This window comes from Bos mutus, chromosome 9, assembly GCF_027580195.1.
Source record: "Bos mutus isolate GX-2022 chromosome 9, NWIPB_WYAK_1.1, whole genome shotgun sequence".
NCBI lineage: Eukaryota > Metazoa > Chordata > Mammalia > Artiodactyla > Bovidae > Bos > Bos mutus.
The window spans coordinates 60,557,019-60,578,977 of record NC_091625.1 but is presented as its reverse complement, the minus strand read 5'-3'; the positions used below and the strand labels follow the sequence as shown (position 1 = coordinate 60,578,977).

The following is a 21,959-nucleotide window of genomic DNA, read 5'->3' as shown; positions in this document are numbered from 1 at the left end:
GACAAGGTAGCAAGAGATAGGAGCAATTAACTCTCAGAGCAAACTTAAGGGGAGCTGCCCATTCCCAATTCTCACTTCTCAAAGAGCAAGTCAACCACTGCAAATGTAGCTCAAAGGAAGAAAGAGAATTTACTATATACAGCAAAACCCAAAAATCTTATTTAGGACCCCATTTGTCCCAAAAGGACATCCAGTGAAAAAACTATGTCAGTAGTTTTCCAACTTTTTCCACTATTTCCAACTTTTAGAGTTATTTGTTAAACCAATTATAATTCCTAGGGATGCAATATACAGCATAATAAGTATAATTAACACTGCTGTATGTTATACATGGGAGAAGGCTATGACAACCCACTCCAGTGTTCTTGCCTGGAAAATCCCATGGACGGAGGAACCTGGCAGGCTGCAGTCCATGGGGTTGCTAGGAGTTGGACACGACTAAGAGACTTCACTTTCATGCATTGGAGAAGGAAATGGCAACCTACTCCAGTGTTCTTGCCTGGAGAATCCCAGGGACGGGGGAGCCTGGTGAGCTGCCGTCTCTGGGGTGGCACAGAGTTGGACAGGACTGAAGCGACTTAGCAGCAGCAGCAGAATGTTATATGTGAAAAGTTGTTACATTATCACAAGAAAAAAATTGTTTTTTTACTATTTAACTTAGTATCTGTGAGATGATGGAGGTTCACTCAACTTGTAGTCATTATTTCATATGCATGTAATCATTATCCTATATGCCATAAACTTATACAGAGCTGTCAGTTACAGCTCAATAAAACTGTAAGAAGAAGAAAAAAGTTATTTTTTAAAGCTAACATAATATTATCTTCATAAGCCTTCCCATACAGTAACTATAGATCTCAAACAGATCAGAGACTGAGAACGTCTAATTTCAAAATCAGACTTCTTGTAACCATTCAGTTTGAGCTGCTATGAACTTCTAAGAGAAGCAATTTTTAAAATAGCAACCCAAAAGCGTTTAGCCCAATACCTGAGAGACAATTCTCTTCCCTCAAGGCTTAGTCTCTTGTTTTCTTGTCTTGCTTCTGGAACCTCCCCTGGCGCCTGTTCCCCTCCAACAGAACTTTCACTCAGACAGTGATGCTTCTCTCCAATAAGCTGGAAATAAATATCAAGCAGGTGATCGGTTGCTGCTGATAAGCTGGGATATCTATTTTGAAGAACCTGAGAGAGGAGGAAAAAAAGCAAAAAAAAAAAAAATTAGCAGCAGACAAAGTGATTTTTAAAAGCACACCAAGAATGAATTTCTCTAGGAGATCTGTCATCTTGAGCAAGTGTAAAAACTTCCACCTTCACCCATTACCTCCAACCCCCCAAAGACTATGACGTCCTCCTGCCCAGAACTGTTATCTGGCAACCTCACAACCTATCACACAGCTTTGGGTACAGAAGCTCGATGGGATAGACGTCTCAAACACGGGCATCCAAAGCCCATGCACTTCAAGTACTACGTACTCCAATTATTTTAAAGAGAATTGTAGTACCATCATTAAGTCATTTCTCAGCCAAAAGCAGAAATGAAAGTTTAGTGGGAAAGGAAACAAAAGTTGTTTTTAAAAGCAGAACACAGCAAAAGGAGCTAGTGTTCAAGTCCTGATAAAAAGTAGTTTTTATCAGACAGAAGAATTTAGAAAGCAAAAGATCTAGTCCAATTCACTTCAATAACTATTAAGAATTTTGTGCAGTATTGATACTTGGTGGCCATAATATTATAATATTTATGATATGGATTTGTTAAGTCTACTTGAGAAGAAAAATATCACATATGTATTAGAAATATTATTAGCTAATATATTTAAATTAGCTTAAGAAGTATACCATGATTCCAACTTATATTAATATATGAAATATCAACATATGTTATATATATTGAAGAGGTAAAGTCCACATATTTACAAAGATGAACTAAAATCTTTTAATAGTGTCACGAAGTATTAGAGGTCACAGATTTTAATTTCTTCATACCTTTTTGTTAAATTGGAAGATTTTACAAATTTTAATATTTCAAATGTATTAAAAATTAAGTAAAGATAGAAGTGAATAATAAAATCAACAAATTCATTTTATTTGCTACACATGTGGATCTTTCAAAGAGAGAATAAACATGTTCTGTGTATAGAAGGAACATTTTCAAAACTGACCATATTTATGGACTGTGGCTACCATAAACAAAATACATACTTCCATCACCCATAAAACAAAAAAAAAGTTCCCTTGTAATCACACCCTTCCCCACCACCCCTGTCCCTGGAATCTTGAACCTGATTCCAATCAGTACAGTTTAGCTTTCAAACTTCTCATGTACATGGAATCATCCAGGATGTAGCACGTAGTTTGGTTTCTCTTACTCAGCATCGTGTTTTTGAAATTCACCCAAACATCACTGTATGTATCAGCAGTTCATTCTATTTTATTGCTGAGGAGTAATTCCATCATATGAACATGTATACTTATGATCATGGTGGGGGAAAAAAGCTATTTTTACTTGAAAAAAACTTAGGTTTAACACTTTAGTAGGGCTCGGTTATTTGGGGAAAAAGTTCTGAATAGTGATTTATATGTACCAACCAATTAGTCATTTTCTACCTCAGACAAAAAATATCTTTTGTTATTACCATAAATGTCAAAATGTAAACAGAATATCACATGATAAACTAATCTGACATAATATGCTTATCAGTATTTAAATGTTTGAAAACAAAATATTTAAAGAACTACAACAGCAAAAAAAAAAAAAAAAAAGAGGGGTATTATGTCAGAGCAATACAACAAACACATGGATTGTGAGGCATGGACTGGATGCCGGGGACACCAAAGCTGAGTAAGTTACTGGAGGAGCTTACAGCTGAGAGCAGCAAGAGAGGGAGAGAAAGATGTATAGACACACAAGTACACAACCGAGAGCTACAGTGAGATAAGAAACTCACAAGGCTACAGACACACAAAAATCACACCATCAAGGCCAGGGTTCTTAGAAATTATATGAAGGCCGATCCAGTAATTTGTGCCCTCTGAAAACCCCTCTGTTAATAAATACTTAAACGCTAATAATAGATAAAATATTTGAAAGGGCTGTCTGGTGCCACTTATTTATGTAAAAATTTACACCAAGAAAGAGGAAAGTGACCCTGCCATGCCTGAATGTTCACTGACAACACTTTATTTGCTACTGTCCAAAGTGAAGTTCTGGGAGACAGAAAGCTGCCCAAGTGAGAAGGCAAATGCAGAGGAGAGAGGTTGGCAGCGTAGAGTGAGGCACACTGCTTAGGGGTTACAGAGAACCAGTGATACTACAAAGTGAACTGATGTATAAAGCCTTTAAACTAAGTCATCTCAGTTTCCATTAAGGTCCAGATGGAAATGCACATGCAGTTGTTTAGTGTGAAAGACACTAGTTACAATCAACTTAGTAAAAATAAAAAGATCCTTTGAGGACAACTGGGGAAATTCTACTGTGGTCTGAGAATGAAGTGCTACTGAGGAATAATAATTCATTTTATTGGCTATAATACTGATATTGTGGTTACATATGGAAATGCCCTTAAAGATGCATCAAAGTATTTAAGGGTGAAATTCTGCGAGGTTTGCTTTCAAATATATTAGCAAATAAAAAGTACTAGATGAAGTTAATATAGTAAAATGTTAGCACATTAACTGTTAAATTTAGAGTAGTGAGTATTTTCATGACTCACTGGGCTATTTCTCTTCTCTACATGTAAGTCTGAAACTTTTAAAATAGGAATTCTCTGGCGGCTCAGTGGTAAAGAATCTGCCTGCCACATGGGTTTGATCCCTGGGTTGGGAAGATCCCTTGAAAAAGAAAATGGCAACCCACTCCATGATTCTTGCCTGGGAAATCCCATGGACCTAGAAGAGACTAGTGGCTACATTCCATGGGGTTGCAAAAAGCTGAACACGACTTAGCAACTAAACAACAACAGAGCTGATTCACTTCTTTGTATAGTAGAAACTAACACAACACTGAAACTTGTAATATAAATGAAAAGTAAAAAAGAGAAGCACTGATACTTTCAAGTAATTGCATACCTCATTTAGTTCTGCCTTATCCATATTATCCAGGTGAATTTTGGTCCAGTATTTGTCTAGCAGAGTAGCATGACTATTTAGCGGTCGATACCAATTTCCTCCACAGCTCAACAGTCTGTATTACAAAATGAAAAGCAGAGTCACACAAATTTCTAAGTTTTAATCTTGAATTATGCCCCTGGTTATCCTTTGCTATACACTGTGTCACATCTGAAAAAAACTCACAATTCCTTCTGGTGTCAAGACACTATTATGCTAGGCTTACAGGGAGGATGACGATGAAATGCTGCCACTGACTCAGCTTTGACTATTTTCCTAAGGAGAGTAATAGGGCTTTAACCAAGTTATTTTCAAATTACTGCAAACAGTCCTATTAGGCATTTTGATCTTAAAAACATGTTTCTTTTCATTAAGATGTAACTTCAGGAAAAAGAAAACAAACCAAGACCCATAGCACTAAAAATAAGTTCACTGCTTATTTACCAAAAGCTACAGTACCTAAAACTATTTAAAATACCTAGAAGGGAAGGAATATTCATTGAACACATATTCTGGGCAAGCCACAGGCTTACATTTAAGCCATTAATTTTATCCTCATAACAACTGCCCTGAGGAAACAGTGATCTTTTCCTCTAACTGCAAGCAAGAACCATAAGGAAGAGAAAGAAAAATGTCTCTTGCTCACTCAACTATGACTACAAATGGCAAAACCAAGAAACGAACTGAAGTTGGTGTGACATCCTTGTGTGATGTCTCAGGACTTTCCAGGAAAGAACTTCATTATCACTGTGAATAAAAACAGGTTCTACTAAAACTATCAGGGTCTAGCAAGGTGCTCCTTGAAGACAGTTAGAGCAGCTCTGCATTCCGTCTGGGAGTGAATGTTCACAGAGGTGCAGTAAACACTAACATAATCACTAAACACAGTGTAGCATTGGTTTCCCTCTCGGGCATTTTAATATCTTGGAGAAATGAACAGGTAGTCAGGTAGGAGGAAATAAGCCACTGCCTTCACGTTATTTTAAAATGTAGATAAGGACATAAACATAAGTTTCTTTAGGTTTTATTCCTTTGTTGACGCTTATCTTCAATTTATTTATTTAAACTGCTTGACGTCTACATAGCTTCATTTGCGTCAGCGCCACCATCATGGTTGGGCACGCCACCATGTGACAGGTCTTTAGTGCAAGTCATTTCACCTAAACTTTACAACTTACACCAAGTTGTAAAGCAGGCATTATTGGTTCCATCAGAATCAGCCAAGCAAGGTACATACAGATACAAAGAGTCAGTGTCAGGATTCAAACCCAGGGCTATCTGACAACTGTCATTTCTGATTATGTTTGAAAATATGAAAACAAGTTTTTTTTTAAGACTGGTTACTTATTTCTAAGTGAAAAAAACAAAACTTTTATTTTCTAAATTAATTATCTCCATGAAAAACAGTCAGGAATGAGAAGGTTGGATCTGTTCCAACTTTAAAGGCCCAGAGAACTCTATTCCTGGACTTGTGTACTCAGCACTCTAGCATGTGGACTCATGAGCAAGAGGCTCCATCGTGGAGACAAAAGGGTTAATAGGACATACCTCCTGGTTGCAAAGAACTGAAATCCAGGAGCCACCTTCACACAGTCACCTCGGCCAGGAATCAAGAGCTCTCCATTCTCCAAGAGAGGGATCAGCACAGAAACCTAAATCACAAAATTCCAGGGACAAAGCTATAAAGACAGAAGTAGCAAAAAAACCCCACAAAACCAGCCCTCTAACCAAATGACAAACGCATACTTAAAGGAAACCCTACTTCTCACGGCATAAACTGGGGTCACAGCAGGTGGGAATATTGGAGTCAACTACACTCCAGCAGAGCGACTTACTTGTTCAACATTCACTGGGTGCCTACTAACCAGAATCAAGCAAGACACTAGAACTCCAGACACGACTGAGGCATTACAGCCTAGCGTCTGATGGGAGGTAGCTGGCAAACTACCGCACAGCCTAACTGGTGTGACCCCAAGCAATGAACAAAACACCGTGTGAAGACAGACTGTCGATGAGTGTGGAGCAGATTAGAAGCAAGGCAGTGAAGCCACCCTAGAGGTAATGCCATTCACTGAGTCTTAAAGTTGAACAGAAATTAGTCCGGTTTTGTGGGAAAGGAATGGCACAATTACCCTAGGCAAAAATATTAAAATGAATAAAAACAAACATGCCTACGAGTGCAGCCTGAGAAGATTCTGTGATGGTTAGGGCAGAATGTGCACGTGAAGTAGTGAAAAAATACTAGGCTTACGAGACAGAGGATAAAAGCCCTTCCGTGCTGAGCTAAGAAGCTGGAACTTTTTCATGACAGTGGTTGAGAGGATTTTATTCAGGAGAAAGAAACTTTATTTTACATTTTAGAAAATGAACTGTACAACAATATGGAAGATAAACTGAAAGAAAGCCAGCCTGGATGGAAAGAAGTGAAAAAACATACCAGTCAGGTAACAAAGGCAAGATGGCAAGATAGATTAGATAGAGACAAAAACAAGAAGCCCTGTGCTAAGGCAGCACGCCAGAGGGGAACAGAATAAGAGATAAGGAAAAAGCACTAAGCAGAATCAGACTGAGTGAGTGGAAGACGAGAGGAAGGAGAGAGCCAAGTTCTGGCTTGGCTATTAGGTGGCAGGAAAGGTTGTTCTGTGAAAACAGCAGACAAGGTCCATTTTGAACATCCTAAACCTGTACCCACTAAGGAATCTAAGTAGAGATTTTCTGAGAAAAGTATGGACTAGACATATGGATGTAAGGGATGGGAGTTTAAGGATGAAGTTTTGAAAAACAAAGAACAAAGAGGGTTCTAAAATATCAACATAATTTTATTAAGCATCATTAATTCATACATGGCTAGGAGTAGAAAGGGAAAGTAATAGAGGGGCAACTCCAAGGTAACAATGAAACTTGAAACAAAAGACAACAATCCTGAATGAGATCTATAAAAGCTACCTTGAAATAGTAATGGGTTCACTACTAGCTGAGTTCTGGAAATAACAAAATAATAATCAAGGGGAAGGCGTATTTTTGAGTAAACACAACTTTACTATAATGGTAAGTTTAAACATAATCAACTGAATAAACATACCCTCTGGAATCAAATGTAGTAACAAAAGGGGAATGGAACACAAAATGGAACTCAAAGAATTTTCTGCTGTACTAGACGTGACCCAAGTAATGACAAGTAAGAACAAGACAGAAAGCAACAGTTTGGTCTTGAATCTGGACTTGGTCATCAAAGAATGTACTTAGCAATGGGACAGGGACAGACGCCTATGCTTCATCATGACCTGAATGGAAAATCCCTTATGTTCATCTAACTTTTTTGGCTCAAATTCTATGATTCATAATCCTAATGACTTCTCAGGTATCCTGAGGTCTAAAAAAATTTGTCCAGGAAAGAGAGCATTAGAAAGGGCTAAGACTCAACAAATACTTTTAAGTTGGCCTTGTAATTTATAATTCAGTTCATTGTAAAGTCTCCTTGGTAGGAGTCATCCCTGGCTCTGGGCTTATCAAGAAAACTAAGTTCCAGCCCTATAAAACTTAGCATTAAAATCTTAGAACACAGTGGTAACACTAGGCCAATAACCCCATTACATCTTTACCTCAGACTCTAAAATATGCATGTGTCATAAGACACATATATTTATAGCCACCCTTTCCCCTTCATATCTCCCTAAACCCAAAGACCTTCCCCACCTCTCCTCCTCCCTCCTGCCTGTCTCCTCTTTCTCTAATCCAAGAGGGTAAGGTCCATATAGAGGTAGCTTTAAGGTTCACGTTAAAGAAAACTAAAACCAATCTTGGGAAAATCTGCCCACTGAAAGATTTTTTCATTTTGCAATACATTTTAGGGTGGGAGTTGGGTGGTGGTGGGGGGGATGTCATCGTTCACAGAATACAGAAGAAACATGGACTGCCTCCATAGCTAAATTTCATACACATAGAAAAGTGATCTTTTTAAAAAGTCAGAAATACACATCCAGTTTATTTTCCTTAATTGAACAAAGACAAGCAGGCACTTATAACATCATCTCTTCCTTCCTGTGTCCTCAGCTCACTGCTCTACAGACGCCATGGCTGGGGAGTGGGCTTCAAAGTTCTCAATGTATCCGTAACATGCATAAGATGTTTCCCACCGAGCCTATTCTTAGAAAGCCTGTGATACTGATCACGTTTTCAACTAAAGGAGGAAAAAAATATACTGCGAAACTGATCACACATTCAGCTATTAAAGGAAACACTACAAGCAGAATTTTACTGATTTTCTATCAAACAAGAGATCAGCCTGGTAATCCAAGAACTCAAATAGATTAGGTGGATAATCAACATACCATCTCTAATGAAATAACCTGTGTTGTTTAAATAAGGCCCCAGCATCACTATTAACACAATCTGAAGACGAGAAATTAGCGAGTTACTGCGGAGGTGACGTACCACATCCAAGGGCGCGTAGTCAATGTCCTCCAGGAGGATCCAGTGTCCCTTGGTGGCTGCCTGTGTCAAGGTCCCAGGCTGCCACACAAACTCCCCTGGGACGTCTGTGCAGCGATACATTCCCAACAGCATCTGCAGAAAGAAGATGAAGGACTTACTGAAACCACACCTGAAGTGCCAGTGCCACATCCTAAGATTAGTTCCATTAAACTTCTACAGGGTTATAATGGGCACCTGAGGTTTTACAGCACGATCCCCTCTGTTAGGAGGAATACCAGTTAATTACAGTTTCTTAGCAAAAACAATATTTTAAAGCAAATATTCAAAGTATGTTCACCCACCCAAATCTGCCATTTCTTAGTTACCTTACTGTCAGTCTGATCTCCAAGTTGGACTTTGAGAAGTTGAGAGGGCTTCCTTCTACCTGTCATTGCAGCTAAATGTTCAACTAAGGAAGTTTTGCCACATCCAATTGGTCCTTCTAACAACACAGCATTCTGAGAAGCCACTGCCATAGCCAGGGTCTGAAGATTTTTGCACACTGAGTCGACCAGCACGTAAGACCTAAAGGTCAGCTCCTGTTCACGAGAAGAACTCCTACTACTCGCCTAAGGAGACAAGTGAGAAAAGGCACATCAAGAAGAGTCTTTCTACCAAAGGGCACAGGTTAATTTCTACAACAACTGACTTCTACATAAACCTCTGCCAATAAATTAGTAGTACAGGATCTACAATAACAACTATGTATCAAAAGTAAGGATCCGGCTTTTTCCCTTTCCTGTCTCTCATCCTAGGGAGAGGGGTGGAAACTTACTAACAAATATAAGAAAACCTCCCCCAAAGTTTAAGAAAGCAAAAAGTTGATACATAGTGAATGGGAGCAAATCTCATTTGTCATGACTGGATTTTCATTTTTCTTCCTCTTACCATATTCTAGGATTTCATGTCTAAAATCAAGAATGCACACAATACACTTATTAGACAATCATGGAAGTAAAGACACTAATTTTTTTCCAGGTACAATAAAGAATACCAGCGATTTATTTCTTTTTAATTTTATTGAAGTATAGTTGATTAACAATGTTGTGTTAATTTAGCTATACAGCAAAGTGATTCAACTATATATATACATTCTTTTATTCTCTTTTCCATTATGGTTAATCACAGAATACTGAATAAAGTTCCCAGTACTATATATCCACTATATAGCCTGCATAACAGAAATACACACACATACACTAAACTACAGGCATACCTCAAAGATTTTGCAGGTTGAATTCCAAACCACAGCAATAAAACAAATATCATAATAAACCAAGTCACACAAAACTCGGTTTCCTAGTGCATATAAAAGTTATGTTTACACTAAACTCTAGTCCATTAAGTGTGCAATAGTTTTATGTCTAAAACACAATGAACATACCTTCATTTAAAAAAACATTTTATTGCTAAGAATGCTAACCATCATCTGAGACTTCACTGAATCGAAATCTTTGCAACAGTAGCAAAGATCATCAGTCACAGATCACCATAACACATATAATAGTAATTAAACAGTTTTAAATATTGCAAGAATTACCAAAATGTGACAGAGAAACATTGAGTGAGCAAATGCTATTGGGAAAATGGCACCAAGAGACTTGCTCAAGCCACAATCCTTCAGTTTGTAAAAAACAAAACAAACAAAAAACCATGCAACATTCATGAGAGCAATAAAGCAAGGCATGCCTATTTAAGGATATTTTTATACTATGATAATAATTATATATTGTTATATATAATACATTATAATAAATTATAATAATTTAATTAATATTTAATTAAGAAATAACGTGGTATCTGGGAGTTGCTTCAAAAAAATACGGTGTGAGGAGTGTTCAGAAATATAAATGCAACATAACTGACCATGAATTCATAATTACTGAAGCTGAATGATATGTGAATTTATTATGCTACTATTTCTACTCTGGAATATGTTTAACATTTTCCATAACAAAAAGTAAAATAATCATCATAATCATAACACACCCAATGTTTAATGGGTAATATCAGTTTTATAAAATGAAAAGTTCTGGAGCTTGTTTGTGCAACAATGTAAATATACTCCACAATACTGAGGAGTACACTTAAAAATTTAAAAGATGGTGAAGATTACATTCATTTTACCACAACTTTTAAAAAACTTAATAATAATCTACCTACTAACACAGAAAAAAGGATCTCTTGGAAGAGTGCAATGATTATGAACTTTTAAGAAATGGTAACTTCTCAAACAGAGCTTGTCCCCTAAAGATATGTGAGGACAAAATGAGATTCGGGGCTGGAAGCTGCTGAACTTTTTTCAGAGCTGTTACTCTCAGCAACTTGCAGGCTGGGCTGTAGCTCCAGGCTGTACTTCCACCCCAGTGCTCTGCCACTGCCATCCACCATCAAGCCCAACCCAACCCGAATCCTTCCCTGTGTTAAAGTGCTAATGCTCCAAACCTAACCTATGTTGTTGTTGTTTGTTGTTCACTCACTAAGTCACATCCTGACTCTGCGACTCCATGGACTGCAGCACACCAGGCCTCCCTGTCCTTCACTATCTCCTGGAGTTTGCACAAACTCCTGTTCACTGAGTCAGTGATGCCATCCAACCATCTCATCCCCTGTCTACATTAGGAGAGTGGTTAAAGAGGGGTGGGGAAGTCTCCCTGACCACAGGGAAATACCAGGGGCTTCGGAAATACTGCTGTCTCAGTGCTGGCAACAGATATATCTAGTTTATGAATTATCATGCAGCTGTACACTCAAGATGTGCACTTTTTCTATTTTATACTAATCCTTTTCATTGTACTTCCCAGGTACAAAATGATGGTCAAGCAATGACCCAGAACTTGTTCCAGGGAGAAAACCAGGTAGATCTGATGAACTGACTAAAGACTGCTGGGGAAAAACAGAGTGGCCTTTCCAAAGTATCGTATGGAGCCACTTTCTTGGAAAGGTCATTTACTATGGCAGGGGACAAGTTCACTGCAGATGCAGGCCTCCCACACCAGAGGCAGAGAATATTCTGACAGAAAGAGGCTGCTGGCAATAATACCTGGGCCAAGCCCTATCTCTGCCAAAGGGCAGCCCAAGGGCCCTGGGCAAGCCACTCTGCCTTGTGCTAAGAAGCTTCATTGGTGTCTGACTCTTTGCCACCCTATGGACCATAGCCCACCAGGTTCCTTTGTCCATTGGAATTCTCCATGCAAGAAAACTAGAGTGAGTTGCCATACACTTCTCCAGGGGCTCTTCCCCACCCAAGGATCAAACCCATGTCTTAAGTCTCATGCATTGGCAGGTGGGTTCTTTACCACTATCGCCACCTGAGAAGCCCCATTCTGCCTTAGTTTTATATAAATATGGCATTATGGTGTGTGCCACTCAACTTCAAACAGCTGCTGAAGCAAGTAAACAAGTCATATATGGAGGAGTTTTGCTCAAGTTAAGAGCCTGATGTACAGGCATCATCATGATTTCTAATTCCACACTAAACAGGGAAAATGGGACTATCAGAGAGGAGGGTCCTGGGTGAATTCTCTACTCTCTCCCTGAATACTTCTCTAAGTGGAACAGTAATTTGGCAAACTCAGTTTTGCTCACACATAAAACCCAAAGCCCAGCCAAGGAAAAATACACACTCAGTGTTTAGGTGGAAGAGGGCAAACCTACCACTGATGTCAACGTACCCGCTCTTCGGGGGCTGGCGGTTGCCCAGGCAACACCACACCACAGACAGCAGTGACCCTGGAGGAGAGGTCTGCCGAAACAAGGTGTCCTGTTGAGTACTGCAGCTCCTTGTCCTTCCGCCAAAGGGGTGTGTCTGGATTGGCCAATACCAAGGCCTTCTCCAAGTCCTGCAGCTGGGCCTCCTCAAGTAACCTGAGGGAACGAGGAACTCATCAATGGCTCTAATGCCTAGTAAAGCCACGCTCACATCTCTAGGAATGCTCTTGCTTACCTTAACCTGAAATGGATCAGTTCTTCACTATTAAAAATCTTCTTAAGGAATGATAACTTGTGCTCTTCATTCATACAGGTGACCAAAGCAAGACAATTGGCTGTGTACCTGGAGAAAACCAAAGTATATAAACTCAGGATCTGCAGCGGAGTCTAAAGAATAAAGAAAATTTACTAGCCAAATGAACACCCAAAAAGGAAATCTTATGGAATTTAACACAGGGAAGGGTAGAAATCACAAATTGGGCACAGTGAATTCACTTGATGGAACATAAGAACAATGGAATTCCACTCATATCATCTGATTTCCCTCTGAAATGACACATGAAAGGGAGCAAAAACCCCAAAGGCACCAGAACAAAAACAACGTTATTTAAATGGTTTCCTTCTCCTCCTCACGCACACAACTCCAGGGTCCTGCAACTGTCCCTATACTAGAAGAACAGAACAGTCCACCAGCTACGTACCAGCGGACCAAGGTGTCGTGGCTCCTGAGGAGTGGGACACATACACTCCAGTCCCAGAGGTCCCGGAACACAGACTGCTCTTGCTGCAGAAACTTGTAAGCTGCCTCCATTAAGTCCCGAAGTTTCATCCGCCTGCGCCCATACCGGACTGGATTTGCATCTGAACTCTCTAGAAAGAGCCTCTGAAAGACTGGAGATGTGTCCTTGAAATATCTCAGGGCAAACCTTCAGAAAGAAAGAGTTTTTAATTGGTTGGTAAGAATATGATAGCATATATATATATATATATCCATTTTTTAATGGAATAAAACGACAGAATGTAATGGTAACTCTCAAGAGTTTACAAGCCAAAAAGAGATGAATGCTTAACGCCACCTAGTCCTAAGATTGTATTCTGCTTGAGTTCAGGAACCAGAATTGCAGCATGAGATATCTGACAGGAAACCAAAACCACAAGAACTTATCACAAGTGTTTACTACTGAAAATACACTCATTTTCAACAAGTATTTATTGACTTCTCACTATGAGTCAGACACTGTTTCAGACACCGTGTTAAGTCCTGGAGGTACAAAACCAAGCAGATACCTCCCCTGAGGGAGCTTGCTATCTAGGAAGGAAGGGAGTCACAGAAACAAAGTGAAGCACGAAGAACATGAATTCAACTGAACCTGAGAAAGTCAACAAGAGATGCTTTGGTTGCATCTTAAAAGATGAAGAGGAGATCTTCATGAAACACAAAGGTAGTAAGACTGGAAAAGAGGGACCAAAAGCAACAAGACATACAGAAAATAACAACAGCGATAGTAAGTCCTTCTATATAAGTAATTACTTTTAATGTAAGTAGTTTACTCCCAGTCAAAAGACACAGATTGAATGGATTTTAAAAAAAAACAGCATCAGACAATATGCTATGTACAAGAAACCCACTCTGGATCTAAGGCTACACATATGTTGAAAGTGAGGAGATGAAAAAAAAAAAAACCTATGCAAATGGTAATCCAAAGGGAGCAGGAATGACTATATTGATATCAGTCAAACAGGCTTTAAATATATGGAATAATACGAAAGAAAATCAATAAGGAAACAGAGAACTTGAACAATACTACAGAGCGAAGGGATCTAACAGGCATGTACAGAATACTCTATCCAACAACAGAAGAATATATATTCTTCTCACATGCACATGGAACATTCTCCAGAATACAGCACATGTAAGGACCCAAAACAACTCTCAGAAGACTTCAAAGTACTGAAATGACACACAATACCTTTTGTATAGTTATCAAAATTACAATGGAATGAAACTAGAAAGCAAGAGCAGAAAGAAAACTGGAAAATCCTCAAATACATGGAAATTAAACAACACACTCTTAGACAACTGATGGATCAAATAAGTTACAAGGAAAATTAGAGAGGACTTTGAAACAAATGAAAAGAAAAATACAACACACCAAAACCTATGGAATACAACAAAAGCAATGCTGAGAGCAAACTTTATAGCTACAAACATGTATACTTAAAAAGATCTTAAGCTAACAACCTAACTTTATACCTCAAATAACCAAAAAAAAAAAAAAAAGAAGAATAAACCCAAAGCTAACAAAAGGAAATAATAAAGACTAAAAGCAGAGACAGAAACTAGAAAAGCAACAGGGAAAAATAATCAACAAAACTAACAATTGGTTTTTGAACAGATCAAGAAAAGTGATAAACTCTGAGGTTAACTAAGAAAAAAATAAAAGATTCAAAAAACAACAATCAGGGGACTTCTCTGGAGGTCCAGTGGTTAGGACTCCATGCTCCCAATGCAGGGAGCACGGGTTCCATCCTTGGTTGGGGAACTAAGATCTCACAAACAAAAAAAAACTCACAAAAAAAACAACAATCAGAAATGAAAGAGGGGACATTATGGATGCCACAAAAATAAAACAGATTACAAGGAATACAGTGAGGGAATTTCCTGGAGATTGGACTCTGCGCTTCCACTGCAGGGGGCATGGGTTTCATCACTGGTCAGGGAACTAAGATCCTGCATCCCACGCAGTGTGGCCAGAAAATAAAGATTCAGTTGTGGCTTGGAAGGGAGCCATGGCAGGAGTGTGTGAAGGGGCAGCGGTGTGGGGGGGCCCGCAGGGGAGGGGGAAAGGTGGGCTGGTGTCAGCAGCACATGTGGAACCAACAAGCAGCAGCAAATATGTAGGCAGATAAGCAGTAACCAAGTCATCAACCTGATCCACGAGGCCTTTGAGGATAAGGGGACATGAACAGAGTGGACTGGCAACGGCCATAAGCCTGTGCGGCAAGTGGAGGAAGAGACTGTGGTTCACTGGAAGCATGCAAAAAGAGTCCTGGTTGATATTCCCTGCTGAACTTAGTTGACTACAGTACCCTTTTCTCTAGAGACCCATAATTTTTAGAGAGTGCTCTAAAATTCTGATCTAACCAATGGTGGATGGACCAATAAAGCACACTTAGCCAGAGAATAACAAAATCAGATTCTTCCCTAGAGAAAATTCGAGAATATGGAGAATGATCTCTTTCCAAGGATAAGACTAAGAGTCGTAAAGTCTAAAATGCAACAAGGAACACCATTCCTGTTAATCTAATCTTGGATGAGTCACTTACTTGGGCAACTCGTCACACTCTTTCACGCATCTAGAGGGAAGACCTGGAGTTCAGTTCTGGCCCCGACATTTAGAACAACTTAGTTCACTCAGCTAACCCCTCTGAAGATCTGAAATGGAACTAACAGAGCCTGAATAGGTCACAGTACAAAGATCAAAAAGATAATGCTTATCTACTTACTTTAACATCCATACTAAAATACCACCATTCAGTTCCAAAATCACACTCCTAATTCCCACAGCAGATCCACAAAATTTTCATGCTCAAGGATGTTCCAGAGAAGGCGATGGCACCCCACTCCAGTACTCTTGCCTGGAAAATCCCACGGACGGAGGAGCCTGGTAGGCTATAGTCTATGGGGTCGCACAGAGTCGGACACGACTGAAGGGACTTAGCAGCAGCAGCAGCAGCAAGGATGTTCAATGTCTTATTATACATCAAAAATTCAGAAAACAACCTAATTGCCCAACAAAGGGATAAGAAGTGATAAAATACTACACAACTTTTTTAACAGTTTTATTTACTGAGGCAAAGATAGCCATATGTGATTAAATTTAAAAACAAGATTCAGGTTGAAAATTATAGTATGTATTTTTATTAGAATTAGTATGTAAACAAATGTTTTTAAATTATATTAAAATTGTATTTTAAAAATATATGCACAAATGTTCTAAAATTTGCTGTTGTAATGGTTTCATCTATCTGCAAATATATAAAAACCCAGTGAATTGTACACTTTTGTGGTATATAAACTACATCTCAATAAGGCAATTTTTCAAATATATGCACATAAAAATCGACGTGCACACTCTCAGATGGGTGTAACTATAAGAAAAAGAAAAGGGATTTGGGAGAAAAAATACCAAATTAATAATACCAAATTATCTCTGAACAGCAGAATTTCAGGGTGGAGAGAACCTTTTGTTTTTTACAATTTTATATTGAGTGTTACTTGAATATAGTGCTTCTGTAATCAAAAGATCATATTCTCTCTCTCAGAAGAATGCTACCAGAATTCTCAGAGGGAGAAAGGAAATTTAAAACTAAGTATGTGTTACCTTTCCAGCACTCCTGAACACAGTTTTGAAGCAGAGGTGTATAAAAGCATAACTACTTTTGGTTTCTCCTTCAGTTCTATGCAAGCCTGATTTCAGCATGACTGTCCATACAGCACTGTACACATGAAGCATGCTCTCCCACAGCATTCTATCTGCTAGTGTTCACAAAAGACCATTACTAGGCCCACCCATTGTTGCTCTTTCCAATCAAGGACAGAGCACTGATGTGGAGCTACATGTCCAGGACAAACTGACAGCAAATGAGAAACTGAAGCCAAGAAATTAACCTAGTGCAACCCAAATCAACTTGGGTGATTATCACATCCTTGGGGGATGTGATCCAAGACCCCGGGTGGATGCCTGTAACCATGGACAGTGCTGAACTCTGTACACACTGTTTTTTCCTATACATACATTCTTATGATAATGTTTAATTTATAAATCAGCCACAGGATATCCAAATTGTCAGCATCACTACTCTCCTGCTTTGGGGCCATTATTAAGTAAAATAAAGGTTACCTGAACACAAGCACTTCAACACCACGGCCCACGTGGCTACTAAGTGACAAGTGGGTGGGCAGCAAATATAGCATGGATACGCTAGAAAAAGAGATGCTTCATGCTCCAGGCCAGACACTACAAGACTCCATCACACTACTCAGAACAGCATGCAACTTACAACCTATCAACTGTCTCCGGAATTTCTCACTTAATTTTTTTGGATATGGTTGACTTCAGGCAACTGAAACCATGGGAAATGAAACCACTGATAACAAAACCACAGATAAAGGAGGAATGCTGTATTCTTTTCCTCCTGGGAATATAAATATAATCATTAGCTGTAACATGCTGTTCAGATCAAGTTCTATATAAATCAGTCAACAAATACATGAATGAGGATGAGTGGGCAGCACCACAAAGTAGGAAAAACGAGCGTGGGCTCTGGAGGCAGCCAAACCTAGGACTGAATTCCAGCTCTGCCACTTTTTAGTAAGGGGACTTAGGGCAAGTTATTTAGGAGTGGTTGTTCTTCATCACTAATGAAAGACAGCTTTCACAAGAGTTGCAAGCCATGGCTGAAAGGACGATGTGTTAAAAGGACTTGCAAGAATGAGGGAGCGGGGAAAAACAAGAAAGGGGGAGAGCAAACAAACAAAAAGCAAAGGACTAAAAGATGCAAAATATAAGAGTAAGGTACAATCAGAACTTAAGAATAAGGTTACACTCCTGAGAGAACACTAAAGGGGAAAAAAAAATCAACACATAATGTGTACATTGGGGGCTTCCCTGGTGGCTCCGCGGTAACGAATACACCTGTCAATGCAGGATACACAGGTTTGATCTCTGAGTCAGAAAGATCTCCTGGAGAAGGAAATGGTAACCCGCTCCAGTATTCTATCTGGGAAAATCCTATGGACAGAGGAGCCGGGGGTCGCAAAAGAGTCAAACACAACTAAGTGACTAAGCAACAACAACGTAGTACCTTAGCCATTTGGAGCCATTTACAAAGTGACAGCCGAAGAAATCTGGGAACACAGGAACCAAGCCAGGAACAGGACTAGACGATTTTTTAGAATTAGAACTTTGAAACCAAAACTAGTATATCAGAATACAGAAAGCATCGACAGACCAAGAGTCTTCTCAGAGTACTGACAAAGAATCTGCCAAAGAGTAAAAAACGCACTGAAGCACTGAAGATGCAGAAACGGTAATGAATAACAACAACAAAGTGGTAATTATGTGAGGTAATGGCTGTATTAACTGTTACTGTAGTAAATATCTTGCAATATGTATCTCAAATCGCCACAGTGTACACCTTCAATTTATACAAAAATGTTTTATGTCAATTATATCTCAATAAAGCTGAGGGGGAGGAGGGATCAGTAATGCATGCTGCTAAGTCACTTCAGTCGTGTCCGACTCTGTGCGACCCCATAGACAGAAGCCCACCAGGTTCCCCTGTCCTGGGATTCTCCAGGCAAGAACACTGGAGTGGGTTGCCATTTCCTTCTCCAATGTGTGAAAGTGAAAAGTGAAAGGGAAGTCGCTCAGTCGTGTCCGACTCTTAGCAACCCCATGGACTGCAGCCTTCCAGGCTCCTCCGTCCATGGGATTTTCCAGGCAAGAGTACTGGAGTGGGGTACCATTGCCTTCTCCGAGTAATGCATAAGCAAGGGAATAAAAAGAAAGACCTTGTTACTACTGAGATACCTGATGGAAACTCCAAATAGGTAGGCACCCTGGCCTCAGAAAGAGGTGTGATCTGGAAAATGAATGTCATTACAATAAGAGGAAGCCTGACTGGGTTCCTCCCCTCCAGTCTCTCTCATAGATTTTCATCCCCATCCCATCTCTCATCTCTTCATTCTTCCCTCCTTACTCTTCCTCCACAATTTGACAGTAGGAAACACTATTTCCAAGAGGATAACACACTCATTTTTCTTAATTTAATGACTTCTTGCTCCCCTTAAGTTGTTGGCTCACACCTCTATTAACATATTGCAGCCTGTTGTTTCCAAGTACAGCAACTCATAATGTGTGACTTGCTCACTCCCACCATGTGACCCAGAGCTCAAAGGGAGGACTCCTATATTTATCTACTGAATGAATGACTGCATCCTATCTAGAAATATTAGGTATAATCCTAATACATTAGGTAATTTCCTCCAGAGGAAATTTAGAGCACAAGTGAAACTAATCAGCTACGTTTTTTTAAACTAAAAATCAAAATCCCATTCCACATCATGACCTATAGTTCACTGTATGTCCTTCCTGACTCTTCATTCACACACATTTACACATGGTGCTTTCGTTTTTCTTTTTTTGCTTATCTTTAAGTTACTCTAACACGGGCACGTTATATAATTTTTGGAACAAGGTGGGAGCATAAATAAAACCTACTGCCTTGGCAAAACGAAAAGAAAAAGTAATGGTGCCTCACATTCATTTAATAAGAACATAAAATTGAAGCTGATGGGAAACCAGATGTAGCTACTCTATCATTTTAGTGATTCTCAAACACAATCTGAAAACACTCTACCACTAAGGCTCAAGAGAAGTGGGAGTTCAGTTACTCACAGGTCAACCCTACAGGGTAAGCAGAGAACAGTCAGCACATCTTGTGAAACAGGACCACAGTCAAGTACACCTACGTGATGAAAGCAGCCAGTGAGGCCACACTCTGGATCCTCAATCAACCCAGAGAATAGGTTCCTGACACCACGTATGATGGTGATTTTTAACTCTGCTCTGTATGTTTTAGTTCCCTCAAACAACTAGGCCCATTTTTTTCCTCCTCTTTTAGAAAAGCTTACACAAATCACGGTTCCCTCAAGTCTTCATTTCTTATTCCCTCATCAAAGGATCAGACTAGAGATCATACTTGCAGGAAAGCCATACTTACAGCAAACTTATTATGTTGATGAAGACTAATAAGAAGGGATGCTCTACTGAGTGAAGTCAGATACGAGAAAAACAATGTCACATGATATTGCTTATGTGTAGAATCTTAAGAAAAAAAAAATGGTACCGACGAACCTATTTATAAAACAGAATTTGAGTCACAGATATAGAGAACTTATGATTACCAAGGGGAAAAGGAGGTTGGGGGGATAAATTGGGAGACTGATATTAACGTATATACAACACTATATTTAAAACAGATAATAAAAACATACTTTACAGCACAGGGAAGTCTTTGATATTCTGTAATGATCTATATGGGAATGGAGTCTGGAAGATAATGGATATATGCATGTACATGGCTGATTCAGGCTTCCCTTGTGATTCAGCTGATATAGAACCTGCCTGCAACATGGGAGACCTGGGTTAGGAAGATCCCCTGGAGAAGGGAATGGCTACCCACTCCAGTATTCTGGCCTGGAAAATCCCAAGGACTCCATGGAATCGCAAAGAGTCGGACACAACTGAGCGACTTTCACTCACACTCACTTAGTTGCCTCTTGTGACTATTCCACACAAACCAATCAATTTGAGAAAACCAGGTGCAGCGGCACGTGTCTATAGAACCAGCTAGTTGCAAGCTGAGGAAGGAAGATGGCTTGAGCGAGGAGTTCTGGGCTGTGAGACACTCTGCCCACTGGGCGTCTACACTAAGTCTGGCTCACTGGGACGACCCCAAGGGAACAAGAGACCACCAGACTGCCTAAGGAAGGGTGAACCAGCCCGAGCTGGACAGACAGGAAGTGAAATGAGAAATGCATTAGAATCCAGTTCTAACACAACTTCTTATCACACTTTGGATGTGAACAGATTTATAGAAAGTGGGAAGAGACATGAGAGATCTTGTAACCCATCCCCTACAGCTGCTCCAGCAAGAATCTCACACATCTGAAGTGGATGCTGTAAGAGCCTCAGCTAAAACTCATTTAAATCCATCTTATATGCCTTTCTTGCCAGATGACAGAATCCTTGAGGGTAGGGGAGATATCCTGGTCATATTCTCCAGACCTATCTTGATGACCAAGACTTCAAACCTAGTAAATGGTCACTGAATTGAGCTGGATAAATGGCTTCTTCTGTGACTATTTTTATAAAACACTCCTTTATCCCCTTTCTATATTTCCCCTCCTCATCTCAGCTCAGACCCCTCCTTACTTCCAGCAGAGTGTGGGGTCTACCATCTCAAGGAGAAACATGAAGAATAAAACCGTTACTCACGGGAGGACGTCAGGATGGTTACCAATGAGTTTGCTCATTGACACACAGAGCCGTTCGTGTAAATCATGGTTGACTTGGCCTCCGGCTTTAATGGCTTCAGCATTCCTTTCCAACAAATCCAAAAGGAGAGGGCGCAGCTGCCGGCTAATCAGCACAGTACAGTCCTTATCCAGAAGTAACTGTGCTAAGGTAGTCAAGATACACTGGCGATCTTGAGGTGTCCACACCTGAGAAAGGCAAAACAAATTCATTTGTGACTGCTACAGAACAGAGTCCTAGCTTATATTCAATTTCCAGACTTCATAACTGAGTTTATTTTACAAAACATAGTGGGGTTTCTTTGCAACAGGACTAGTGAATCAAATGTAAACAGAAAGTGAAAGTCGCTCAGTTGTGTCTGATTCTTTGCCAACCCATGGACTACACAAATCCATGGAATTCTCCAGGCCAGAATACTGGAGTGGATAGCCTTTCCCTTCTCCAGGAGATCTTCCCCACCCAGGGATCGAACCCAGGTCTCTCACATTGTAAGTGGACGCTTTACCAGCTGAGCCACAAGGAAAGCCCCAATCAAACGTAAAGGCTGTAACAAATAAGTTTCAGCCC

General features: G+C 39.7%; 1 protein-coding gene across 1 annotated transcript in view; it reads right to left on the bottom strand.

Moving 5' to 3' along the window:
• MDN1 (midasin AAA ATPase 1) overlaps window positions 1–21,959 on the bottom strand; it is a 139,902-nt gene that overhangs the window by 110,420 nt on the left and 7,523 nt on the right. Inside the window, exons 2-10 of the mRNA XM_070376595.1 lie at window positions 21,354–21,580; window positions 12,990–13,214; window positions 12,524–12,631; window positions 12,252–12,444; window positions 8,904–9,146; window positions 8,539–8,670; window positions 5,653–5,756; window positions 4,066–4,180; window positions 989–1,182 (exon numbers count right to left, since the gene is read on the bottom strand). Of these exons, the coding sequence (XP_070232696.1) occupies window positions 989–1,182; window positions 4,066–4,180; window positions 5,653–5,756; window positions 8,539–8,670; window positions 8,904–9,146; window positions 12,252–12,444; window positions 12,524–12,631; window positions 12,990–13,214; window positions 21,354–21,580 (1,541 nt within the window). The remainder of the gene's footprint in view (window positions 1–988; window positions 1,183–4,065; window positions 4,181–5,652; window positions 5,757–8,538; window positions 8,671–8,903; window positions 9,147–12,251; window positions 12,445–12,523; window positions 12,632–12,989; window positions 13,215–21,353; window positions 21,581–21,959) is intronic.